The sequence below is a fragment of the Marmota monax genome, unplaced genomic scaffold (assembly GCF_021218885.2).
Source record: "Marmota monax isolate L192 unplaced genomic scaffold, Marmota_monax_Labrador192_F-V1.1 WCK01_AAM20220418_F8-fsc00012, whole genome shotgun sequence".
Classification (NCBI taxonomy): Eukaryota; Metazoa; Chordata; class Mammalia; order Rodentia; family Sciuridae; genus Marmota; species Marmota monax.
The window spans coordinates 9765736-9789103 of NW_026695227.1; the positions used below are offsets into that span (position 1 = coordinate 9765736).

Below are 23368 nucleotides of genomic sequence, written 5' to 3' on the forward strand. Positions count from 1 at the left end.
AATAACAGGGACCAAGGATAGTGCAGTTTCCACCACAGCCAAGTGCCCAACCAACAATACCAAGGTCAGCATTGAAATCCCAGCAGAGAAACATTCTCCAGGGAATTAGTAATCCACTTGGTAGGAGGTTGATTATAATGGTCCCACCCAACCTACAACCATACCCCATTCTTACTTATTTCCCTGTCCCCAGCAGGACTCAGTACAATTTAGAATTTTTGATTTAATGATAGTTGGTGAAAACAAGTTAAATCTGTTTTCCTTGTATAGTTAGGGTAACCCACATTTATACTAAAGCTCTGGACCTTTTTCCACAAACACTGGAATCTTCTTGACCAATATCTACCTACCCTGAGACCAATAAACTCTTGATGGCCTTTTATTCTGAATTTTGATTGCACTGTTTATTATGAGAAAGTTCCCAAACATTTTGAGGATGTTTTTAAATTCATGTCCAGAAATTATGACTCTTATGGAGGAAAAAATGTTTCACTCTATCTACTTAAAAGAAATGACCAAGGGCTTACTTTGCCATATATTCAAAAGCCCTGAAAACTTTAATATGAATTGTAAATGGATTCAATCATCCTACAACTTTAATTCTTTATATCATCAAGAATATCATTGCATGTCCAAAATAATAAGTTTTCAAGCAAAAATATAGTCTATGATTATAATTATGCCCTTTTTTAGGTCTGGGGGAATTCTTGAGTATATGCCTTTAGATCCTTAATATCTGTTTTTGAGTGCTTAAGTCAAAACAAAGTGGAACAGCAGGACTCAGTATAATCTAGAATTTTAGATTTAATGATAGTTGGTGAAAACAAGTTAAATCTGTTTTCCTTGTATAGTTAGGATAACCCATATTTATACTAAAGCTCTGGACTTTTTTTCCACAAAGAAATGATTCAGCTAAACAACATGGAGATTTTCCAGTAGGTAACAGAGTCCTTTCCTGAAATATCTGTAGCCTAAGAGGCTATGATATGAGAGAATGAAGTCAGAGAATTAATAAGATCTGTACAAAGTACCTTGATCAATTGCTGCCAAGAAATATATCATAAAGGAGGGACCAAGGTCACTTTTCCTGATGTCACACCCTCTGAGAAAGCGACTGGGGCAGAACTGGGCCACTAGAGCCCAAGGGAATGGGAATTTGAAGCAATTATCTCAATAATTTGGACAGGAAGGCACACTTGGGCTTCTCAAAGTCACCTATATGGGCAGAAGGGGAATTAAAATGTTTTGCATCTTGTTAGGAATTTATTAAAGTATCTTTAGGATGCACATACTAACTCATCGCACAAAAAGGAAAAATTCTATTGCTTAACAAAGTAAACAAATCAGCATTAATCATATAAATGTTTGATTTTCTTTCTATTTTCCCTGATAGTGCCTTTTTTATGCATCAGAAATACCAACAGTATATTATATTTATAGCAATTGCAAATCTCTGTTTCTAAAAAAAAAATCTTCACTAAGTAACATGACTTTTCATCTATAAGAGGAAACGGGAAAAAAGGTAGTTGGTATGGATATGAAATAAAGCAGAAATAGAAAAGGAAACAGTCTTATCCATATACTTCAGGGAAATGAAAAGATTTCACACAGTATTTTTTTAAAATGAAAAGATTTCACACAGTATTTTTTTAAAAAGTCATTTTATTCACAGGGTACATTTCCAAATTTTCTCCAAGTTAGGGAGGTAGAGAAACTGAGACTCACTGAACCTTCTCACTGCCAGCCATAATTACAATGAACGCACTAAAGAAAAGGAGATGTTTTTACAGCAAACCTTCTCTTTTGACATTACATTTAGTTTCTGTGGAAAGAAACAACTCAGCAGAGCCAACAGAGATAGATACTATTTTTTTTTCAAGTCACACTATAAAAAGTACCAATTAAAATCTTTTTCTTACCTGCTACATTGTATGTGAAACTCTAAAAAAAAAAAAAAAAGAACAACAACACTGGTTTTCCCCACACTTCCTGCCAATGGAGTTTGGTTTTAATAGGAAGATGTTCATTTCAAAGGTGACTTCAATTTTACAGTTTAATCTAAAATGTTTTCCAGAATCATTACATCCATGACTGCATTATATGAAAAAAAGAATATATGAGCTTTTATTTTCTTCTAACTTCTAATCTCTGAAATTTTGGTCTCAAGAAACAGTTTGCACACATGTGCAATACTGGACTTAAGGAGACCAAAGAAAAACTCCACCCTGCCAATATTTTTAGACCAACTATGCTGTCTGGTAACTAGAGTTCTAGAAATATTCCAGACGTTTTAAAGATGAAGCAGGCTTTTCTATGGAGCTACAGTTGCCTATTCTCTTTTTCTCATGTCTCTATGATATACCCTAGCGGCCATCGGTCCTCCTGATTTGTGAATCCTGTATATTATGGGAGGACTTCTATAGTGATCGACCAATGAGAAAGTCCTTGGGATTCGTGCTTGAGACTGAATGAGAGACAGCAACAAATGGATCCCTTGCTTCCTTGAATACTGGAATTCTCTGGAGAAACAAACATTCTTATTCTATGAGCTGACAGCCCCAACTCTGTAGCTATCAATTCTATGAGCTGACAGCCCTAATCCTGTAGCTATCACCTAAGGACCTTCCTACCAGAAGGTTCTATGACTTCAACAAAAGATATTTACATACCATTATCAGACTTCTCCAAGGCCTATATACTATTGTGCATTTCTATAAAATAGTCACATTTGCTACATTTATAAGAGTTCTTGCTGATGATAAAGGTACAACTTAGAAAAGACATGGTTACATTTGTAATGTGGCAACATACATGGAAATACATAAGGAAGTGGGAGCCAAGCCAAGGTTAAGGCACACTCTGCCACTCCCCACCCCAATCCAATCAGTCTTCTCCTTTTTTTCCATGGGCATATTCAATGTGAGGTACGGGGGTGTGTGGGGGAACATGTATGTGTAAACACAAATGTATGTATGTTTTCTTGTACTCTAGAACATAGGAGGAAAATGTATACAAGTCTGCTTATGTAACCATACAAGAGCCTCTCGTGGAAGTGCTTGTGAGAGCAGGAGAGTAAAGAGAACTCTAACCATGCAGGCCACGTGGTGACTGTGTTCCAAAGGGTCAGGTTCAAAGTGTCACTTCTGCCTATCACTGTGTCATCCTGACGGGAGATCTAAATGATAATCCTCCTTTGGGAGTAGGTGCCAAAGTGCAGATGACAGAGGGCTATGAAAATGAGAGTGCTTGCTTCACGTGGCCCAGACACCAAGGAAAGTACCACAGGAGGTGTCAGGCATGGGAGGGTTGCAAGCCTGCCAAGGTCCAGTGGGTGGACAGGAGCTGCTCCTCTGTCCTTGTCCCAGTGCCTTGCAATCTGGCCCATACACTGATTTCCTCTAATATCTTTTCATTCTTACGCCTAATAGCTGGATGACAATATATTTCCTGTAAAATATTTTGAAAAGGTTCTATTCTTGAGACTGCATGCAAGGTCCAGACCTTCTTCCTTGCATCCTTGTGCTCTGTTTAGCTGCCTTCTAAGACCCCACCCAAAGGTACTTTCAAATTAAAACCATGAAATTTCCCTTATGTTTTTCCATTTCAGTTAAATCATTTTGGTTAAATCATTGAAAATTATTAGCATAATTTTTTGTTTCTCTTACTGTTCAGAGAAAAAACAGGCATTATCTAATTCCTGATTTTTTTCTGCCCTGGATTAAATGACATCTCTTTGATGTTTATTGGTATTGTGTGAAATACACATTTTAAAATGACAAATATCTGCAAAAAGTCTAATTACATAGAAGCAGGAAGAGACAGAATCAATATATTTGGATATTATTCTATAAAACTTCCAGACAGCTTTGTATCATTGATTAGATCCCACAGTTTCAACTGAAAGGCAGAATCAGTAAAAATTTTAGCACAATGTAGGGATAAGTAGGAACACAGAGATAGGTACATGAGTGACCATAAAATATAATTCCTCTTTTGTGCTTTAAGAAGTTATAGTCATGGGCTTTGTATATTACTCAATTTCTCACAGATATTATAAATCCATCTTTAACATGTTATTTTATTCCTTAGGTATGAGAGATAAAAGAAATCACAAATGCTGTCACCAGAAAGAAGAAAACCAAAAGAAGGAAAGAGAAGTATTTTTCCTTATTGAAGACAAGCTGGGCTTGTATTGTTTGGAGGTTTCTATTCATGCACATATTTCCATGTCTCATCTCTTGAATGCACATGAAAATGTCAAATGACAAGCCAAGGATGAGGGTAAAGGCAGAGCATATCCATTTTCTTATAATGGGAAGAAAAAAATCTTAAAAGTTCAAGTCTCCTTCCACTTCAAAAATGATGATTTTATAGTGCTTAACCTAAATATTGTGGCCTCATATTTGGAAGTTAATAGCCAGATATTCTGAGCTTCAGAATTCTAGTGAGTTATTTTCTAGGTTTGTCAAAGAGGCTAATAGGAAGAAGTGGAATATTTGATATCTCCCTCGCTTTACAGACTCCAAGTCCATCTAAACAGAAAAAAAAAAGTTCTATTTTTCATAATCATTGGCAGGGCTATAAGTAGGTCAGGGTGTCCAGACTCTGCCACAGGGTACCCAAATTTAGAGAGCACAAGTGAAGCAAAAACAAAGCAAAACGGTTTAAGGCAGTGCAAAATTTTAAGCTTCTCAGCAAATTTCCACACCGCCTCTCTAGTCTCATGCTACTAGCTTAACCCCAGAGTTGAGCCAGCATTTCTGGCAGGAGAGAGACACATGGTACTGGAGAGCCAAGGGCAGCGGGGAGATTTCTCTGACCCCTTGTATGCTGAGAGCTTTGGAGGAAGGTCACCTCTTCCTTTCTACTAGCCTCACCCTTTCCCTAAAACATGATGGAATGAAGTCACCAAACTTACTAGGTCTGTTTACTGCTGACTTTATTAGACACATTGATCTAGGTAGCAGGTACCTTGAAATTGTTAATTCACTTGCATCCCTAATGTATGCACCCCAAAAGTCATGTAATCTGAGAGGCAACATTTGCATTGGGAAGATAAAGAAATAAAAAGCACAGTATTACTTCCAGTCCTTCTTTCCCCACATACTTGTCCTCAAGTACATGCAAAAATCCCTACAGCTCTTGATCTCTGGAATTCTACAAATTAAAAGTTGATATTATCTGGTGCTTGATGGGAAAGTATTTATGCAACACCACAGCACTTCCAGAAGCTCTCAGTGGGTTGGTGACACTTTTCCCCTCCATCAGTTAAAATTTTCACGAAGTCAGTATTTCAAACATAGGAATTAAAATTACAGGGGTGGGGGAAGTGAGTTTTTAAACAAAGAAATGAGGTTATATAAAATAAAGTTATAAAACTGTCATAATTCCTGAAAAGAAGAATGTTACTGATATTGTCTCCATTTTGGATCATCTATACCACTCCTGTAAAGACGTGGACTAATCTAAGAATATTTGTGGCACATTGAAGATTCCCAGGATGTCTTCAGTTATTTTCCATTTAAACCACACGATCCAGACTGCTTTGGGTACAAGTTATATTTAGCCTAATCAAATGTTTAGTTCCCTAAAGTGCATGAGATATCACAAAGCCAAACAAAGGATATTGTCTAAACATCTGCCATTTTGGATCATTTATTTTCTACCTTTGCTAAAATAACTAAATTTATACAGAAACAAAATCTGATGAGCACTTCCCTAACTTCTTGTGTAAGAATTACACAGTTTAGATGCACAATTTTGTATAACCTTGTGATAAAATGATCTCTATGCTGGGCACAGTGGCACACACCTATAATCCCAGCGGCTCTGGAGAGGCTGAGGCAGGAGAATTGCAAGTTCAAAGCCAACCTCAGCCAAAGCGAGGTGCTAAGCAACTCAGTGAGACCCTGTCTCTAAATAAAATACAAAATAGGGCTGAGAATGTGGCTCAGTGGTCGAGAGCCCCTGAGTTCAATCCCTGGTACCAAAAAAAAAAAATGTTCTCTATAAAGCAAAAATGTCCAGAAGTCCTCTTCCACAAACAATCTTTCATATAAAACATTACTACTCTTTCCTATGGAATGACTTAATCTTTCATCTATCTTAATTATACTGAAGTGTGGTTAAAATTAAACAGAGACAACTCTTATTCACGATCTTCAGAATCAATTCTCAAATTGGGGCTAATAAAAATGAGGGTACTCATTTGTCATCTCTCCCTCCTTCCCTTTGCCCCCATGAAGCAATCTAATTTTTGTCAACTTAAATTTTGAAAAAAGAAGTTAAAATATTAATCTAATGGTATAAAGGAATACCCTCTTTTGGCAGATACATTGAATGTGATTAAACTTTCTTTCTGGATGTGTTTAAAATAGCCTAAATGTCTTCTAAGCTGAATCTTAAGTGTCAGAAATATTAAAATTGACCAAATTCGGTAAACTACCAGGCCCAATTTTGAAAAACTTATTATCAGATAAACAAAATTAAATCATGAGACTTTAGAATTCAACTTCTTAGTAGTAATAGAGTATTACTACACAACTCTCCAGGACAATCCTAGAGAAATCCTTACTTAGAAATACATATATTTCAGTAAAGACAGAGATGAATGACTTCATGCTACACACACTTACACATGTTTCTTGTTTAGAAATATTCATCTACACAAGTTAAAAAAAAAACAGGTATATGTGTGGCATACCTATGAACTATCACCTTTACAAAAGAACACTTAACCATAATCTACCCTAAGAAAACATTATCATTAAATTGTAGTCATACTTTAGTATGAGCATGTAAATGAAGAGAACGTAGAACAATCAAATTTTAATTTTGCTCTAATCTAGGGTTTCTCAACCTTGGCACTACTGACATTTTAGACTGGGTAATGACGTGTTGAGAGGCTGACCTATGTACCTTAGGACATTTAGCAGGATTTGTGGCTGCTACACACTACATGTTAGTAGCATCCTTGAGTCATGACAATGAAAAACGTCTCCAGACATTGCCGATGACACCAGAAGGAAGAGGAATCACCACCGTTGAGAAGCATAGGTCTAATCAAACATTGCCAGTCCTGGCCACTTCTGTTTTGCGTTTCAGAAGTTACATATAATAGTTTAAAAAATGTGTAGACTAAAATTATATGGTTATTTTTTGTGCACGAACAAATAAGTAACAATAAATCCTACTATTACATATAATTGCAATGCACCAAAAATTTTAAAAAATTATAGACTAAATATTGTACAAATCTATACATAAATCTATTTCAGGAATCATAACAAAAAGTAAAACTTCTAGATGGCTTTTCAACAGAACTGTGAGGTATGGGCATTATGAACTCATTAATTTCATTTTAACAATTAATGTGCTAATTTGAATGACACATTTAGTTAATTTTTATGTGTGTTCTTCATTGGCCCTTTTATATTTTTAATGAAGTATATTGTTAAAAATGTATTCCTTTTTCAATCAATTATTAAATAATAACAATAGTTCAAAAAGAGGAAATATATTCAGGAGTGCATATCAGTGAATATTGAGCACAGCTCACTCATAGTAACTTCCCATTACGTTCTGCTGCCACACAAGATCAAAAGAGTAAATTAGTTCTGCATAGAATTGACATTCTCAAACACTTAACTTTCTAAGTATCAATTTAATCTGTGTAATGCCAATCATATTTAAAATGTTAATTTCTGTAATAATTTCAATATTCAACCCCAATTAGAAATTTCCTACTCCAATGACGTAGGATTTTTCCAAGGTCTTTGTTAATGTTGGTATCTTGTAAATTAACTCACTAAAAAAAAATGCCACTTGTTTTAGTCTATATGGTATGCCAAGTTTCTACCATTAAAACCGTGGTAGAACTTTTTGGTACAGTTTACCTACATTTTGATGACATTTGAAAGAATAAAGATAATGAGTTCATGTCCCCTTTTAACATAAGACATCTCAAAGCACAAAGGCAGTGAGAGATTTCCTTTTCCTTATATGGAAACATATTTGGCAGCTTACAATAACAGCAGGTTTTTCTTTCTGTATGTCAAAAGCTGCTGTAATCCTCCCTGTTATTAAGGAAATAAGTAGCTACTAATTCATATCAATTTGCTTGTATGAAACATGCCTTGAGGGACCATGCTTAACATAGGGCCCATTCATGAGATTTTGGTGGGAATCAACGAATAAAACAATTCTGCTCTTTCTGGAATAAGTGTTTGGGGGTTACACTTGCCTTTTGTGCTGGTATGACAAGCAGCAACCAATAAACTCGCATGTCTTATATCTGCAAGTTGTGTTACCAAACAGTTTATAGGTGGCTCTCTAAAACTGTTTACAGATTTTTGCCATACCAAGTCATGTGGGTATAGCATTCATAGTTACACAAGAATGAGCTTTAACTCTGTCTAGTGGGTGTGAGGGCGTACATGTCTATATGCATGAATGCATACATATGATGTATCTTGGAGTGAATATATTATGTTAGATAGGGAAGGGATCTGCCTTCTGGTCCATCTTCCACAGATGCTCACCTTATGTCACTGTGCTTTACTTCATCTCTGAACATTACATTATGGAGGCATTTATGCCATTTACAAATGAGTATTCCATATGTACTCTTTTTTGCACTAAAATAATAATAACAATGCAAACAGGTTTACATAATGCAGACCTAAAATCGAATTCACATCCTAAATTCTGAGGCAGGAAAGTGGCTCATGTTATCCAGACTATGAATCAACACAGTCTAAATTCAACAATGCTTCACATTGTCTAAGTGACTTGACAAAAGGGGAAGAAACAAATCTTATTTAAAGTTTTAGAAATGGAGGAGAACTATAGTTAATGTAGACTTGGTTCAACAAATCACAATAATCAGTTACAGCATTTTGTATCCTTATTACTCAATAAGGGATTTTTTAAAATCTACCCCATCACCTACCCACTGCCCTTAAACAGGGCAAAAAAATAAATAATAATTTTTAAAAACCTATAGTCCTAATGCTAGTCTTAATAAGACAGGTCTTTTAAAATTATTATGAGCCAGCAACACTTTTGCCCTGGCATTTCCTTTATTCCTCCTTGATTAGTTCCGTAGCCTCAACAACTAGCATTCATCTTATTTTTGAATTGCATCTTCTAGATATGAACCACGTATATGTGCTTTACCAATGTCATTTCATCGGCATTTTATGAGTTGTAAATTCACCATGTGCTGTAGAACATTTCACAGGATGTTTCATTTCTTCTTTGTCCTCCAAGCTGTCATTAAAAGTAGAGTTTTGCTTGGATTTTTGTTGTTCTTCTCTTCTTTTTCCAAGTGGCCCATGCAAATCCATGAAAAACTTGACCATTCTCCTTTGGAGTCACATAGAAAACCTAACAAAAAGACCCTGGCTCAGTCCTCTCTCTCTCCTTCCACCGTCCCTAGGAAGTGGGCTGGAGCGAGGGCTCCTCACATGGGTCCAGCTGCATTCGCAGTGCACCGATTTTATGAAGATACCAGAGTTGAAGAAATTCCTCAGGCATGGCATGGAAGCCAGAGAAGGGCAAGACGTTGTCATAGTAGTGGTGGCTGATGGGCTGCTCATGCATATTCACAGAGAAGGGCCAGAAGCCATAGATGGCCACCTCTTCACAGAGACCCAGGGCTGCACTCACCAGGAAGAGTCCTGTGGACAGGCGCTTGGCATGGATTCCCCTACTTTTCCAGAACTTTCCAATGCTACGAAGAAAGTTGGGGTTGGCAAAAAGCACTGTTTGATTGGCACCAACATCTGACAGTGTATAATAAACCCGGAGAGATGGCTCTGTTCCCGTCTTCATAGAAAAGGCAGGCATGTAGATGTAACTGTGGTTATAGATTTTCATGTTGTCCACAAATGTCTTTCTGGACCATAGCAGGTTCTGAAACCTATTAGAGAGAAGAGGCTCAATTAAACCTCAAGAAAAAGAAACATTAAAATCCACTCTTCTGTCTTCTGATGGCTCAAATCATCTCAGCAAAACACATGAAAAATACTTCACTTGTATTTAAAATCCCTCCTTGAACTTACCAATTATCTCTTACAAGAAGCCTGGCTTTCTCCCACCCAATGCCTTAAATTCAACTTAACATTCCCCAGTGGAGTTCTTCTGAACTAAAATGCTTTGTACATTTTGCTCTTTTTCAAAATGTATTTACCTGGAATGTAAAAGGATTTAATTCTCATGAATTCCTAAAATTTGTTGGTTGGGGGTCTGATAAAAGCTACATGCATGGTCTAATATCAGAATAGGAGTGGTTTCCTCATCGCAAATCAAAAGAATCTCTTCCAAGACACTTCTTCCCATTCAAACTCCATGATTCTATAAGCATTTAGTTAATCAATGTTATAACTAGGGTCTCACAACTTTGGATATAGTTCACACAAGGGCAGCTGCCCATCTTTAGTGCAGGTTATATAATATTATCCACGTATAATAGTACATGGAAAAAGAAGGACTTCTAAAATGGTGCAGAGTTGCCCATATTGCTTGCTCCAAAGAACTCGACTTTGCTGTGCTCTTTCAGTTTTGATTACATAAAGAGGCCCTCAGTTTCAAATGTATTCAACTAAAATTGAAGGTATACTTCCTATGAGTCAGTGGGGAAATGAAAAATTAATGAACCAATTTTGGGTCTCAGGAAATTCAACTCCCGCTGTGATAACAAAAATATTAATGAACACAATATGATACTCCAAATGTAGTGGTTGATATTTGTATAAAGTAGAACAGAGATGGGAAAAATATTCTGCCTGTAAGACAGAGCTGGGTCCAAGTTAGCTACAGAAAGGGGCAGCGCTGGAAGACACCTCCTCAGGAAAACAATAGAAAGAGTGGCAGCTAATCCAGAAAGGAGGGTGTGGTCATGGGCAGGTATACTGCAACAATGACAGAGGTCACTGTCCCTGGACTTTGGGAGATAGGGATGGTGGGGACAGTGGTTGAAGACATGAAGGTAAGACATGCTGCAAAAACCCTTATATGTCTCTCCAATTTGTCTAGATATCACTCTGTGGCGATGGGGAACCTTCCCAGCAGTGGCTACTTACTACAGTTGTCATACTGCATCAAAAAAAATATATAATGTATAGAAGATGATCTTGGCAAGGAAGAGGTTGGCAGCTTGGAGATGGGGCAAGAAGCTGCCAATGTAGCTCAAGAAGAGAAGGAAAGAAAAAGGAAAAGAAAAAAAGACAATCCAGGAGACTAGGTCTTGCAACTTTGGATTTCTTCACAAATCCAAACTGCTCATCACCAGTTACATGCAGGTGAAGCAACAGCATCTATGACAAGAACTGAGCCACAACTCACAGGGGGAAGTCCCTGACATGCTGAGAGGCTCATTATAAATATGTGAAATTAAAACTCTGAATATACAAATCCATAGGATTTTATGTAGTAATCAGTGTTATTTATTCTGCCTGCCAAGAAACAAAGGTGTGTTTCTCAAGCCCAGAAGGAAGGAAGATCTCTCTGTTTTTTTTTTTTTTTTTTTTTTTCATGTCCTTGATCTAGCAGCTGCCTTTGGTAATTTTCCCTGTGCACAGACAAATAAAGAAGTAGTAACAGGGTCTTTCAGAAGTACCACTTTACCCTAGCAGAACCATGGAAGCACAGTCAACCATGTTCTGTAGCTGAGTCAACCCCGCTAACAAGGCAATGGATTCTTGCTTCCCAACTTTGACATGGGATCTGCTCAGCAATTCTTTTATTTCTTCCATATCCACCCATATCTTCTGCTCTCTTCCTTAAAACATTAATGCTTTCCAACCATGTAGATAACCTCCTACTTCACTGAAGAATGGTTCTCAAGCTCTAGTTAGAATAACCTAGTGAGTTCACTAAAATCAACTTCCTGAGTTCTGATAAGAATGATCCAAGGGTGGAATTTTTATCCAGTAGTCTCCGGTGATTCTGATAGAGATGTCTATGAAATAAACTTATTTAGAAGATCAAAACATTAATGTGAGATGCCTAGCTTTTTGCATCTGTCCCTCAATATCTCTTTCTTTAAATCTTCTAATTTTATCTCTGCTACCATCCTAAGAGGAAGAAACACTCTCTCTTCCCCTTTGTATCTTGGGACAAGTTTTTTTTTTCACACTTCCTAAAGAACTCATGTTCTAAAGTAGGTTCCCCTCTTTGAACATTTAACTGTTCCACCTCTACTAAACCATTTTCCCCTGTCTTCTAAACATGTTTAGAACTCCCCCCTGAGAGCTTTATTGAAATATATTTTACAATTTTAAAATGTGTACATTTAGGGTGTGCAATGTGATGCTTACCACACCATGTTAGAACTTACTAAGAGAAAGCTCTTGATATGCCCACACAGTTCCCTGAGCTACATTTTGATTCTCTCATGTCACCATCAACATTCAAGAACAGTTAGTATACTTCTATTGCCTTTCATTCTTACAATAGTATTCTCCCTCCTTATTACTGTCCAGTTACTCCCATTCCCCAGGGCTTTGCTGGCTGATGGAACTGATAACTTTTATCTCTGCAGTGGACTATACATTAGTAGAGAATTACTGAGGGGATTCAATAAAATCATGACAATTGATTTTGTTTCCTATGGTATAAGCTGACTGGTTATTCTTGAAAGGGATGGTCTTTCGTCTTAGGAAAATGAGCTCCATCTTTAATTTACTATATTCTCAATTTTATGGACATTGTCAAAAAACCAGTTTATTCATTGTATTTCAAAGTGTTTTTATCTGCCCCATTCTTCAACAAATGACTTTAAGGACTCAATTCTATAATTATTTATGGCCTACCCCATGTAATTAATATTTTTCCTGGTCAAGAGTTTAATAGAATTGGTTATGAATTTTACTAAATTATAATAAAATTCCTCTGGAGTGTAAAAGACTGACACTCAGCTGTCTCCATGTCCTTCCCCTGTGACCCAGCTATACCTGTGTGCACACCTGTGCATAGATTCCGTTCTGTTCATTCATTCATTTCCCTGGTGAAGTTCTGCCTATAAATCAACACTCAACTTCATCTTTTCCTTTTTAAGGCATCTTTCTTTCTTATACTTTAAGCATTTGTAAATTCTTTAGAAGAACTAATCATATATATCCTTTAAGACTATGAACTCATTGAGACAAAGGACATGTCTCATTCATCTTTTAATTTTTATATTCTAGCTCAGATGACTTGTGTGCTGAATAAATGGAAAGTAATTGAATAATAATTGAAAAGAATAAAAATGAAATTTAATTGGCTTATGAATTATTAAAATAGAAATTATTAATATATAATGAATATGGGCATGAAGGAAAAACCCATCCAAAGAGTAGAGTGAAAACACAGAAATACAGCATATCTTAAAAATGAATTTAAGATGATATAATGGGGATAAAATCAACGATTTTAAAAATTATTCGATAAAAGGTATTAACACAGCTAGTATCCGTTTGGAATTTTGAGGCGGAATAGATTCAAGCTTCACAAGAAAATCACAAAATAGTTTCAAGATATGTAAGAGAAATATTTTAATCTACAATATAAGAAAACAACTGCAGATTTAGACATTTGCAAAATATCTTTCAACAAAGGAAAATATTGACAAAATTGATATGTTAAGGTGTGAAATTTCATTACCATGAAAAATAAAATAGCTAAAATAAAAATAAGTTAGTCTGAAAAATATTTATAGCAAATTTGATAAACAGAAGGCTTATATTTCAAATACTATAGTCTAAATATATTGATATTGACATATTGATATGAAAAAAAAATTTTTTAAAGGATCTTTTAATTGCAACATATTTCAATTTTACTCTGTGGATAGCATTGGAGGACTCAGACTTCTATTCTGGAGCTACTAATCTGAAACAAGTCATTTCCCATTTCTTTTTTAAAGAGAGAGAGAGGGAGAGAGAGAGAGGGAGAGAGAGAGAGAGAGAGAGAATTTTAATATTTATTTTTTTAGTTATCGGCGGACACAAAATCTTTGTTTGTATGTGGTGCTGAGGATCGAACCCGGGCCGCACACATGCCAGGCGAGCGCGCTACCACTTGAGCCACATCCCCAGCCCTTGATATGAAAATTTAAAAAACAAACAAGCTAAGAGTCTCAATTAGCAAAAATATTAAATCATTTTGGTTATGAATTGCTAATTAGGATGTAAAATTGAACAGAATAGAGAAATGATGAGGGTTCATTTCTCCCTTCCTACAATAAATCTCCGCAACTAAGAGAAAAGATGTTTTTGAAAATATGTACTCATAAAAAAGAAAAGAAAGCAAACCCTCAGTGGATCTCAATCTGGGTTACCTCTGAAAAACAAAGTCTACCTTAAGAAAACAGATCATGAACTAACTAGCCAAGTTCTGCTCTGAAAGGTGGCAGTGCCCAATGCCTGGAGCAGGAGATATCAGGAAAGGTGGGTGTCTTGGAACAACTGGCCAGGGTATTGTTCAGATTATGGGGTAGCTGGGACATCCAGATGGGTAAAACCCTAAAATCTTTCATTGGTCAATTATCACTGTATGTGTGGGAGAGGGTGTCAGTCTTCGGGCAGGGACACTGGGTGCATGCCGAGATATGGATCAGCCAAGGGTTAACTGGGAACTCTCAACTCACACAATATCCACAGACAGGCTGAGACTCCCAAGTGGAAGAATGACACTCCACCAAGAGAAAAGACTTACAGATAACAACATTTAGGAGCCACCCAAAAGAAAGCAACCTTGCCACTTTCTCAACTCAAAGTAAAGTTTACCTTTCAGCAAGTGCAGGGTCTGCATAGAGCTTCTAGATCTAAAGAACCAGGATCAGAAGACAATGAAGGATAGCCTCTGACCCAAGAGTCCGACAACAAATTGGAAAAACAAACGCAAAGAAAACCAAGATCATTCAATAGGCAGAAAAAAAAAAAAACCTCTTAAAAATCTATAATTAGTTTGTTTAGAAATATTAATTGCCATTGCATTCGGACTAGGATGCTATAAAAAGAAAAAGAACATTTAGGTAATAAGAAAGAGCTGCTGTCAATTAAAAAAAAAATAGAGCAACAGATGAATTCCGGTAAAGAAAAGCTTCAGGAAAACAGCTACACAGCAGGCCTAGAAAGCCATCCATCAGATTCTGGTGAGCAAAAAGGACAGCTCCAGGATGGATGTCTCAACAACAACAAAAAGTGCCCCTGACAGACTAATGTGTTTGGCAATCAAAAAGAAGAGCTGCGGCTCCAAAGGGAGACAAACCATGAATTACTGCTGCATGAAGAGGCTTTATTAGATCTGGGGGAAAATTAAAAGTTGAACAGGAATGTAAGATACTTGTAATAAGCTTTCTGTCTCAGATGGGAACTACACCTAAGACACTAAAACCTTACCACTGAGAAACTGATTTGATTGTGATATGACTGGAATGGGAGGCCAGGAAACCACAGTGTGTAGGAGGAGGGGTGCTCTGTGGACATGTTAAGGGAGCTCCGGCTTTATTTTTCCACAAGAAGCCAACAGACATGTTGGAAACATAAAAATTATAATTAAGCATGCTGCTTTCTCATAAAAATGTTTAAAAGGGCCTTTTGACAAGCTGAAAGGAATTGATTTATAGATTGCTGCTTTTCATTTTAAACTTTTTTGTACTATTTGAGTTTTTACAACTATGTACTGTGTTATTTTTATAAAAATACATTTTAGAATCATGAAAAAGATAAACATTCTGTGTTCAATCAAATGCACAAGGCCACCAAGAAAATACAATGGTTGAGAAATTTTCTGTACTTTAAGTTTAAACAAAAATGTATATATGTAGACAGAGCAAAATCTGGTAAATGCAACAGATAGAAAGTCACAAATCCATAATCATAGTGAGTCTTAATTTTAAAATAATGCATATCTTTACAATGAAATAGAAAATTTCTGAAAGTGACTGTACTTCATATTACAAAAGAGAAATCAACATATTAAAACAATCATTACACAGCTACATTGTCATAAAAATGTAATAAAATGAGAAGACAACATAAAGATACACACACTGAAACAACATTTTTAAAAAGCATTTCACCTGTGTAACTATACATATACCAATAAAAACATTAAAAATTTTTCAAATATATTTATAAAGGAAAGTCTGTTAGTAATTACCTATCTAGTGTATACAACAAAACTAACCAAAAAATGATCTGTTGGAGCCAATAGAGAGTTACACAAGATCTTTTTAGCTTTCCTACATAGCAGAATTAATATTTTTGAAAAGTATAATAATACAAAGATTTTATTTATACTAGCAACACAGCCCCAAAAACACATTGAAATAAATTTGTAAATAAATATTTAATATTTATTGAAAGACATCTCCCCATAACATTTGCAGGTTTAATGTAATCTCAACCAAAACTCCAAAAGTTGATAAGATGATAGGATGATTCTAAACTTCACATGGGAGGTATAAATCGGTATGCATACTCAAGACAATATTGGACAAAAGAATAAGAAGGAGGACTTAACTCTTCAATATCAAAATTATACAAGTATCATAATAAAAATGCTAATCAAATTATAGGTAGAGATTCACAAATCCACAATCATAGTGAGTTTTTGTGCGAGAACAGTAAATATACACTAAAATAGGACAAAGAGTTTCTAAATGGATCTTTGCACATCTGAGAATCTCCTACATGATAAGTGATATTTCAAACCAGTTCAGAAGAAACTGAATATTTCAAATTGTACTGGGACCACTAGTTAATTAATAAGAACTAAGATAAATTTATTTCTCATACTGTTCAAAAAGTTCCAGATGGAATAATGATACTTTATAAAAGAAGAATAAACAAATGAGAAATATCTGTAAGATCTTGGGATACAAAAACCATTGCAAAATAATGCATGGGATGCAAAAAAAATGCATAGAGCAAAGGATTTGATAAAAATGACTGCTTTGGAATTAAAGATTTCTATAAGGCAAATGTTATATAGATTAAACTCATTGTGTCCCATTTTCCTATACATAGGACACCTATAGAATTAAACTGAGTAATTGAGTAATGTTATAAGTGTCCTATAAAGTTTTGTAGGTTTTTATAAGTGTCCTATGTATACATAGGACGATGAGACATTAAAATTTAATGTTACTCAGAAGGCTGAGGGAGGAGAAGCTCAAGTTCACCGCCAGCCTGGCCAACTTAATAAGACTCTGTCTCCAAAGAAAAAATAGAAAGGGGCTGGGGATATAGTTCTGTTGTAGTGTATCCCTGGGTTCAATCCCCAATACCAAGAAAGAAAGAAAAAGAGAGAAAGTGGTGGGGTGGGGAGGGGGCGTGAGTGAGCAGACTGGAAGAAAATGTTTACAACATATGCAACAAAAGATTAGTACCCAGAATATAAACAACAAGAATTAATTACAAATATGCCAATAACAAATATAACAAAGAATCAGTATCCAGAATAAAAACAATAAAAATCGATAACATATAAATAGCACAATAGAAAAATGGACAGTGATATAGAACTGTTGAGCTTGAGGTTAGACAGTTCAAAGGAACAATACCCTTATTAAAATATGCATAACCTCGCTAGCATTAAAGTTGAACTTGCTAGCCTTTAATAGTAACTAGTAAAATCATAGCAAAGTAATTTTTTCACACATCTGATTGGTAAAAATTATAATACCTTATAATAAGATGGCTAGGAAGAGTGTGAGAAAAAGTTAGTTTAAGTATCTCATATTTTAAATGCTTGAGACCGGAAGTGTTTCAGATTTTGGAATATCTGCATATACACAATAAGCTATCTTGGGGATTAAACTCAAACCTAAACAAAAAATTCATTTATGTTTCACCTACATCTTATACACATAGCCTGAAGTAATTTTACACAGAATTTTTAGTGTGTCTGCATTTTGACTGTGACCCACCACATGAGGTCAGGTATGGAATTTTCCACATACAGTGTCAGGTTGGTGCTCAAAAAATATTTCAGATTTTGGAGCATTTTAAATTTCTGATTTTCATAGTAGGTATGCTCAACTGTACTTTTATGCTTCAAATGACCATATGAATTGTTACAGTTTGAAAAGATGATTCAGCATTTCTAATATGCACACTTACTTCCACCAGCTCGAGCAGTATTCTGGGCCCTCTTAGACCATAGCTGCAGTGGCCTCTGAGTGCCTAGGCACCTAAGCCTAGTGAAACAAATCCTGGGAAAACAACTTCCTATGCACCCCTGTGTGGATAGTATGTTCCCATTATATCTTAAACAAATTTTCACTTTTACATCCTTAAACCTGCCATGTGTGTGGTCTTGTTGATTTCTGAGATGCCTTCAAGGCATCTTTCATATTGTCTTTGTACAAAGTACAAAGCTTTATTACTCTTTATTACCCTTCTACATCTTCCTTAGCCCCAATATTACCTGTGTTTTTCTGGCCAAACTAAGTTTTTCAAATAGTTCCTCTCTGTTTTCTGCTCCCAATTCTCACAGTAAACCTACCTAAAGTTGGGCCACCCTGAAATTTCCACCATCAGATTAATTAGTCCATCACCTTTGAATTTGGCCTCACAGAAAGTATCAAGATATGGACCAAGAAATTGTAGACAAGTTCTTTGCCAGAATGTAACACAAATGGACTCTAATCCAATTTCCAATAGAGTTCTCATTCCCATCTGAAACCTCATGAGCACATTCTTTACTGTCTGCATTCCTATCAGCATTCTGGTCTTCTGAGCTCCCACCAGAATCATCAACTAAGATCTGCATACAACATTCAAATGATTTTACAGCATGCATCTCCAAACTTTTTCAAATTACTCCTGCAAACCAGTTCTAAAGGCTTATAAACTACATTATCAGATATAATCACAGGAATGACTCCACTCACTGTACCAATTTCTGTATGGCTCAGTATTTTGTGGTTGTAACCAAAATACCTAATAAGGACAACTTACGGGAGGAGAACTATATTTGGCTCACAGTTTCAAAAGTTCAATCAATGGTTGGCTGATTCCATTGCCACAGCTCAAGGTGAGGCAGAAATCATGGTGGAAGGGTGTGAAAGAGGAAAGCTGTCTCAGCTCATGGCAGCCAGGTAGCAGGGGATGAGGGGCAGGGAGGAGCCAGGGACAAGACAGAGTTCCCAAGCGCACACCTGCAGTGACCTATTTTCTCTAGTCATTCCTCACCTGCATACAGTTACTTCCCAGTAGTACATTCAAATGGTTAATCCACTAAATAGATGACTCTACCAATGAGATAACATCTCTCATAGTCTAATCATTTCACCTCTGAATAATTTTTCATTAACACATGAGTTTTGGGGGGACATCAAAGATCCAAATCATAACAGATCCCAATATCCCCTTCAAGGACATGCCTCAAATTATCTTTTTTTCATTTGGTCCCACCTCCTAAAGGTTTTCCCTCTCCCTAAAGCACAGTGGGCTGAGGCCCAAACCTTTAATACATGGGCCTTTGGGGGACACTCCAAATCTGAACTGCAGCAGTATCTATGATGTTTTCTTAAATATACAGAAAATTAGAAACTATCTAAATGTCTATCAATAAGATACCATAAGATCCATGCTATGGATACATGGTAGTTTTTGTTTGTTTTGTACCAGGGATGAATGCAGGGATGCTTAACCACTGAGCTACATCCCCAGCCCTTTAAAAAAAAAAAATATTTGATCTAGAAATAAGGTCTCACTGAGTTTCTTAGATCCTCACTAAATTGCTGAAGCTGACTTTGAACTCACGATTCTCCTCCCTCTGCCTCCGCAGCTGTTGGGATTATGGGTGTGTGCCACCATGTCCAGCCATGGAAGTTCTTTTAATGACACAGCTCTATTTTTATTGAAATGGAATTATTTCCAAAACAAATGTTACCTAGAAAAATGAAGTTGAGAATTATTACTCCATTTTATATAGTTGTTTATCATATATAAATGTATATTATATGAGATAAAGATAGATATTTTCTATGGCTACAAGTATGGATGTAAATGCATGGGAAAATGTTGAAAGGATACATTAAGCTGAAAATAATGGCTAACTCAGGGGAGAGGAGTGGTAGGGCGGGAAGACTGGGGAGGTAAAAAAAAACTCAAGTTTTGTAATACTTTCATTTGTTTGAAGATTAATAAATTTATATGTGTTGTCTGTATTATTAAATATTTCCTTCTAACAGTTTGGGCTCCTTAGTGATCACACAAATGCAATATAAAACAACTGGGTTTCTAGTTTACTTTTTTCTGTGCAATAATAAATTAGGGTTATAGTGTACTTCTAAATTTTTTAGACATTATATAACTTTGATTTTGCAGTTTAAAACAGTTTTTTAAAAGATCAAGTTAAGGGCTGACTCAGAGGTAGAGCGCTCGCCAGCATATGTGAGGCACTGGGTTCTATCTCAGCACCACATTAAAAAATATATATATATTGTGATCACCTATAACTAAAAAATAAGTATTTAAAAAAGAAAGACCAAGTTAATTTATCTCCAGAGTTTATTTCATTTTAAACATCCATTTGTTTTACATAAAATATTTGTCCTAATCTTTTTCACTCTTACCAACTTTAATATGAACATTTTCATTATTATTTACTTCCTGTTGAAACGCTTCAGCTACTTTTCCAGTGAGCTAACTCATTTCCTCACATTATTTGCTTGCTTTTCTGACGTCTTTAGACCATTCGCCATTTTGAGGCTACTCACTGTCATTTTCCTGTCTCTTTGAGCAGCTGCTTGTTTACCCAGCTGTTGCTTCCTTTCTTTCTGTCAATAAGGGTTAATTCTGTGTTGATCCACAATACTTTCCTCCTTTGTACCTTCTCATCCTCTGAGTGTATTTCTTCTACAGGAAAATATTTTATCAGATTGCAAAGAATACTCCTTACCAAGCTGTGCCACTAACAGATAAAGCACAGTAAATATGCCCTAAGAATGCAAACTTTAAAAATATTTGCAGACTATGGGCTGGGTTGTGGCTCAGTGGTAGAGCACCCGTCTTGCAAGTGAGAGGTCCTAGGTTTGATCCACAGCACCACATAAAAAATAAATAAAATAAAAAATACTGTGTCCAACTACAACTAAATAAATATTAAAAATGTTGCTAAGAGGGAAGAAATTTAGGACAGACCTTTCACATATGAATATGTCTGAAATGAATTTGGAGGGATGAGGAGAAGTTAGCTACACCAGCAGACTTGATGGAGAAGAGCATTCTCAGCCAAAGGAGCAGTGCTGGCCAAGGTGAGAGAGGGTGGCATCCAGGGAAATGGAAACAACTGAACATGAGTCTTGGGAGTGGCTAGAGATGAGGCTAGCTTGAAGCATTGGACATGATAAAAGAAGGTTCTGTAGCCTTCTTTTATCAAGGAAGAGATTTTACTTACAAGGAAAAATGGAAACTAATTAATATGTTGTTAGTCCAGAGAAATGGCAAGGGTCTTACCACAGCCGCAAGAGGAGAGGAAGAAGCTGACGTTGGTGACTGTGTGGAGCAGGGCTGATCTTCAACTGGGGAGCAATGGTAAGGTGCCTGGGACCGGCAGGGCCAGGTCTGATTTAGTGCCTCTCCTGTTCAAGTTGTTAAATATTCTCATTCCTAGAAGTGACCGTGGCTGCAGTTTGGAGGATAGGGAAAATTGGATTTGTGGTGACTCCTTTCATAATGTTGTGTAACACAAAGAAGAAGGTGGTTTGAAGAGAAGACTATTATTTAATTTTGAATATGCAGAGTCATGGAACATGAGCCACCCAGAAGAAAAGTGGGTTACAAGACTGAGAAATCACAGCATTGAAACAGTGGGCAACAGAGGTAGAGCATTAGCAAAAGACAGATGAAATGAGAGACCAGAGGGAAGCAGGAGTGCATGTAACAGAAGGAGAAAGGGTTTCAGGAGAGGTTCATTGCTAATGGCTACAGAGAGATCAAGTGAAATAAAGACCGAAAATGCTCTGTACAGATTTAGCAGCATGAACATTATTAACATAGAGCTATTTCAGTAGAAATCAATCTAGATCATTAATTGAACACTCAATGGTCTCTAGGTACCAAACAAGTTAAGAAAATATGTGAAGGGGCCAGACATAAGACAAGAGGGAGCTGATCTAGAAATGGAATGTGCATTTCCTATGTAAAGGATCTCAAATTTAAAAGAAGCAAAAGAATGGAAAATAAATCTGCTAACTGTCTGGGTCTGATCTGTTGGATACAAGTTTGATGTCAACAGTCAAAGTTTATTCAAAATTCCAGGTGACAATTAAGACCACAGAACCACAGGTCCTTTTGAAGGGAGGGAGGGAAACGTAGCAGATATAGTAGACATGGTCTCTCATTTATTCATTACATTATTAGCAATCTGGGATAAAAATGGAAAAACATAAAATTACAGAAATAATCCGCAAACTCTATTATAAGATTTGTGAAGAGCGCATTATCCCTTCTCTTCTGTTGAGAAAACCGAGAAGCAGATGGTTAAGTTCTACAATGAAGTCGCATACCAGGAATGTAGTAGACCTTGGCTCCACTCTGCCCCAGAGTCCATGCTTTCAGCTACGTTGTACAGCTTTTCCCTGAGTGAAAGATGTGTCCCTCCTGTCCTCAATTCGTTCCTTCACCTATAGTCTGGGTTCTCTTCTTTTCACCTTTTCGAGAACCAGCCCACATTATCCTCTTCATTGCCTCTACCCTCGACTACTTCCCTTCATTGGCCCTTGTCCCTCACGGGAACATTACAGGTGGAACATTCTCAGTAACAGGGCAGTCAAAATACTTTTAAGAAAAGAGACTTCTAATGTTAGAGTTTTAAGTTCTTTGTTTGATGGTTTTTCAGTGCTTCCTCTCCCTCACCTCAAAATATCTATACAGTCTACTAGATATACATAATGCCTTTGGGAATGGTATCAGAAGAATTAAGGGCAGGAATCTTTCAAATAAACAAACACCATATAAATGTAAGTTTATGGGAATTCCCAGAATATTGGAGAAAGCGTTGAATATATGGGCAGATATGGTGTAGGAATTCCAAATCTATCTGAAAGAACCTCAAGATTCAGGGTGATCTCTACTCACATCTGAATTGATTCTGATGACTTCCTAATCTCTGCCTCCAGTCTTGCTCCAGAAAGCTCCGAAATCATACATTAAAATAGCTGAAGGCCTAAGACTGTGAATTCCAAAGCACCAACACCTACATGTAAGTCCCATCTCTTATTAACATTGTGAATTTGGTCAGGTTTCTTAAGTTGTATGTACTTCAATTTCTTCATCCATACAATAGGGATATGGTTGTATCTAGCTCATAGAGATTCATTATCATATGAATTGATACCTTTGAAGTCTCTTGAACAGTACTGTCC

The 23368-nt window shown here is 36.3% G+C and overlaps 1 protein-coding gene across 1 annotated transcript in view; it reads right to left on the reverse strand.

Annotated features, from left to right (window-relative positions):
• Window positions 1-3718: 3718 nt before the first annotated feature.
• The window catches only part of St8sia1 (ST8 alpha-N-acetyl-neuraminide alpha-2,8-sialyltransferase 1), a 142842-nt gene continuing 123192 nt past the window's right edge, over window positions 3719-23368 (reverse strand). Inside the window, exon 5 of the mRNA XM_046436375.2 lies at window positions 3719-9922. Coding sequence (XP_046292331.1) covers window positions 9436-9922 — 487 coding nt within the window. The 3' untranslated portion in view covers window positions 3719-9435. The remainder of the gene's footprint in view (window positions 9923-23368) is intronic.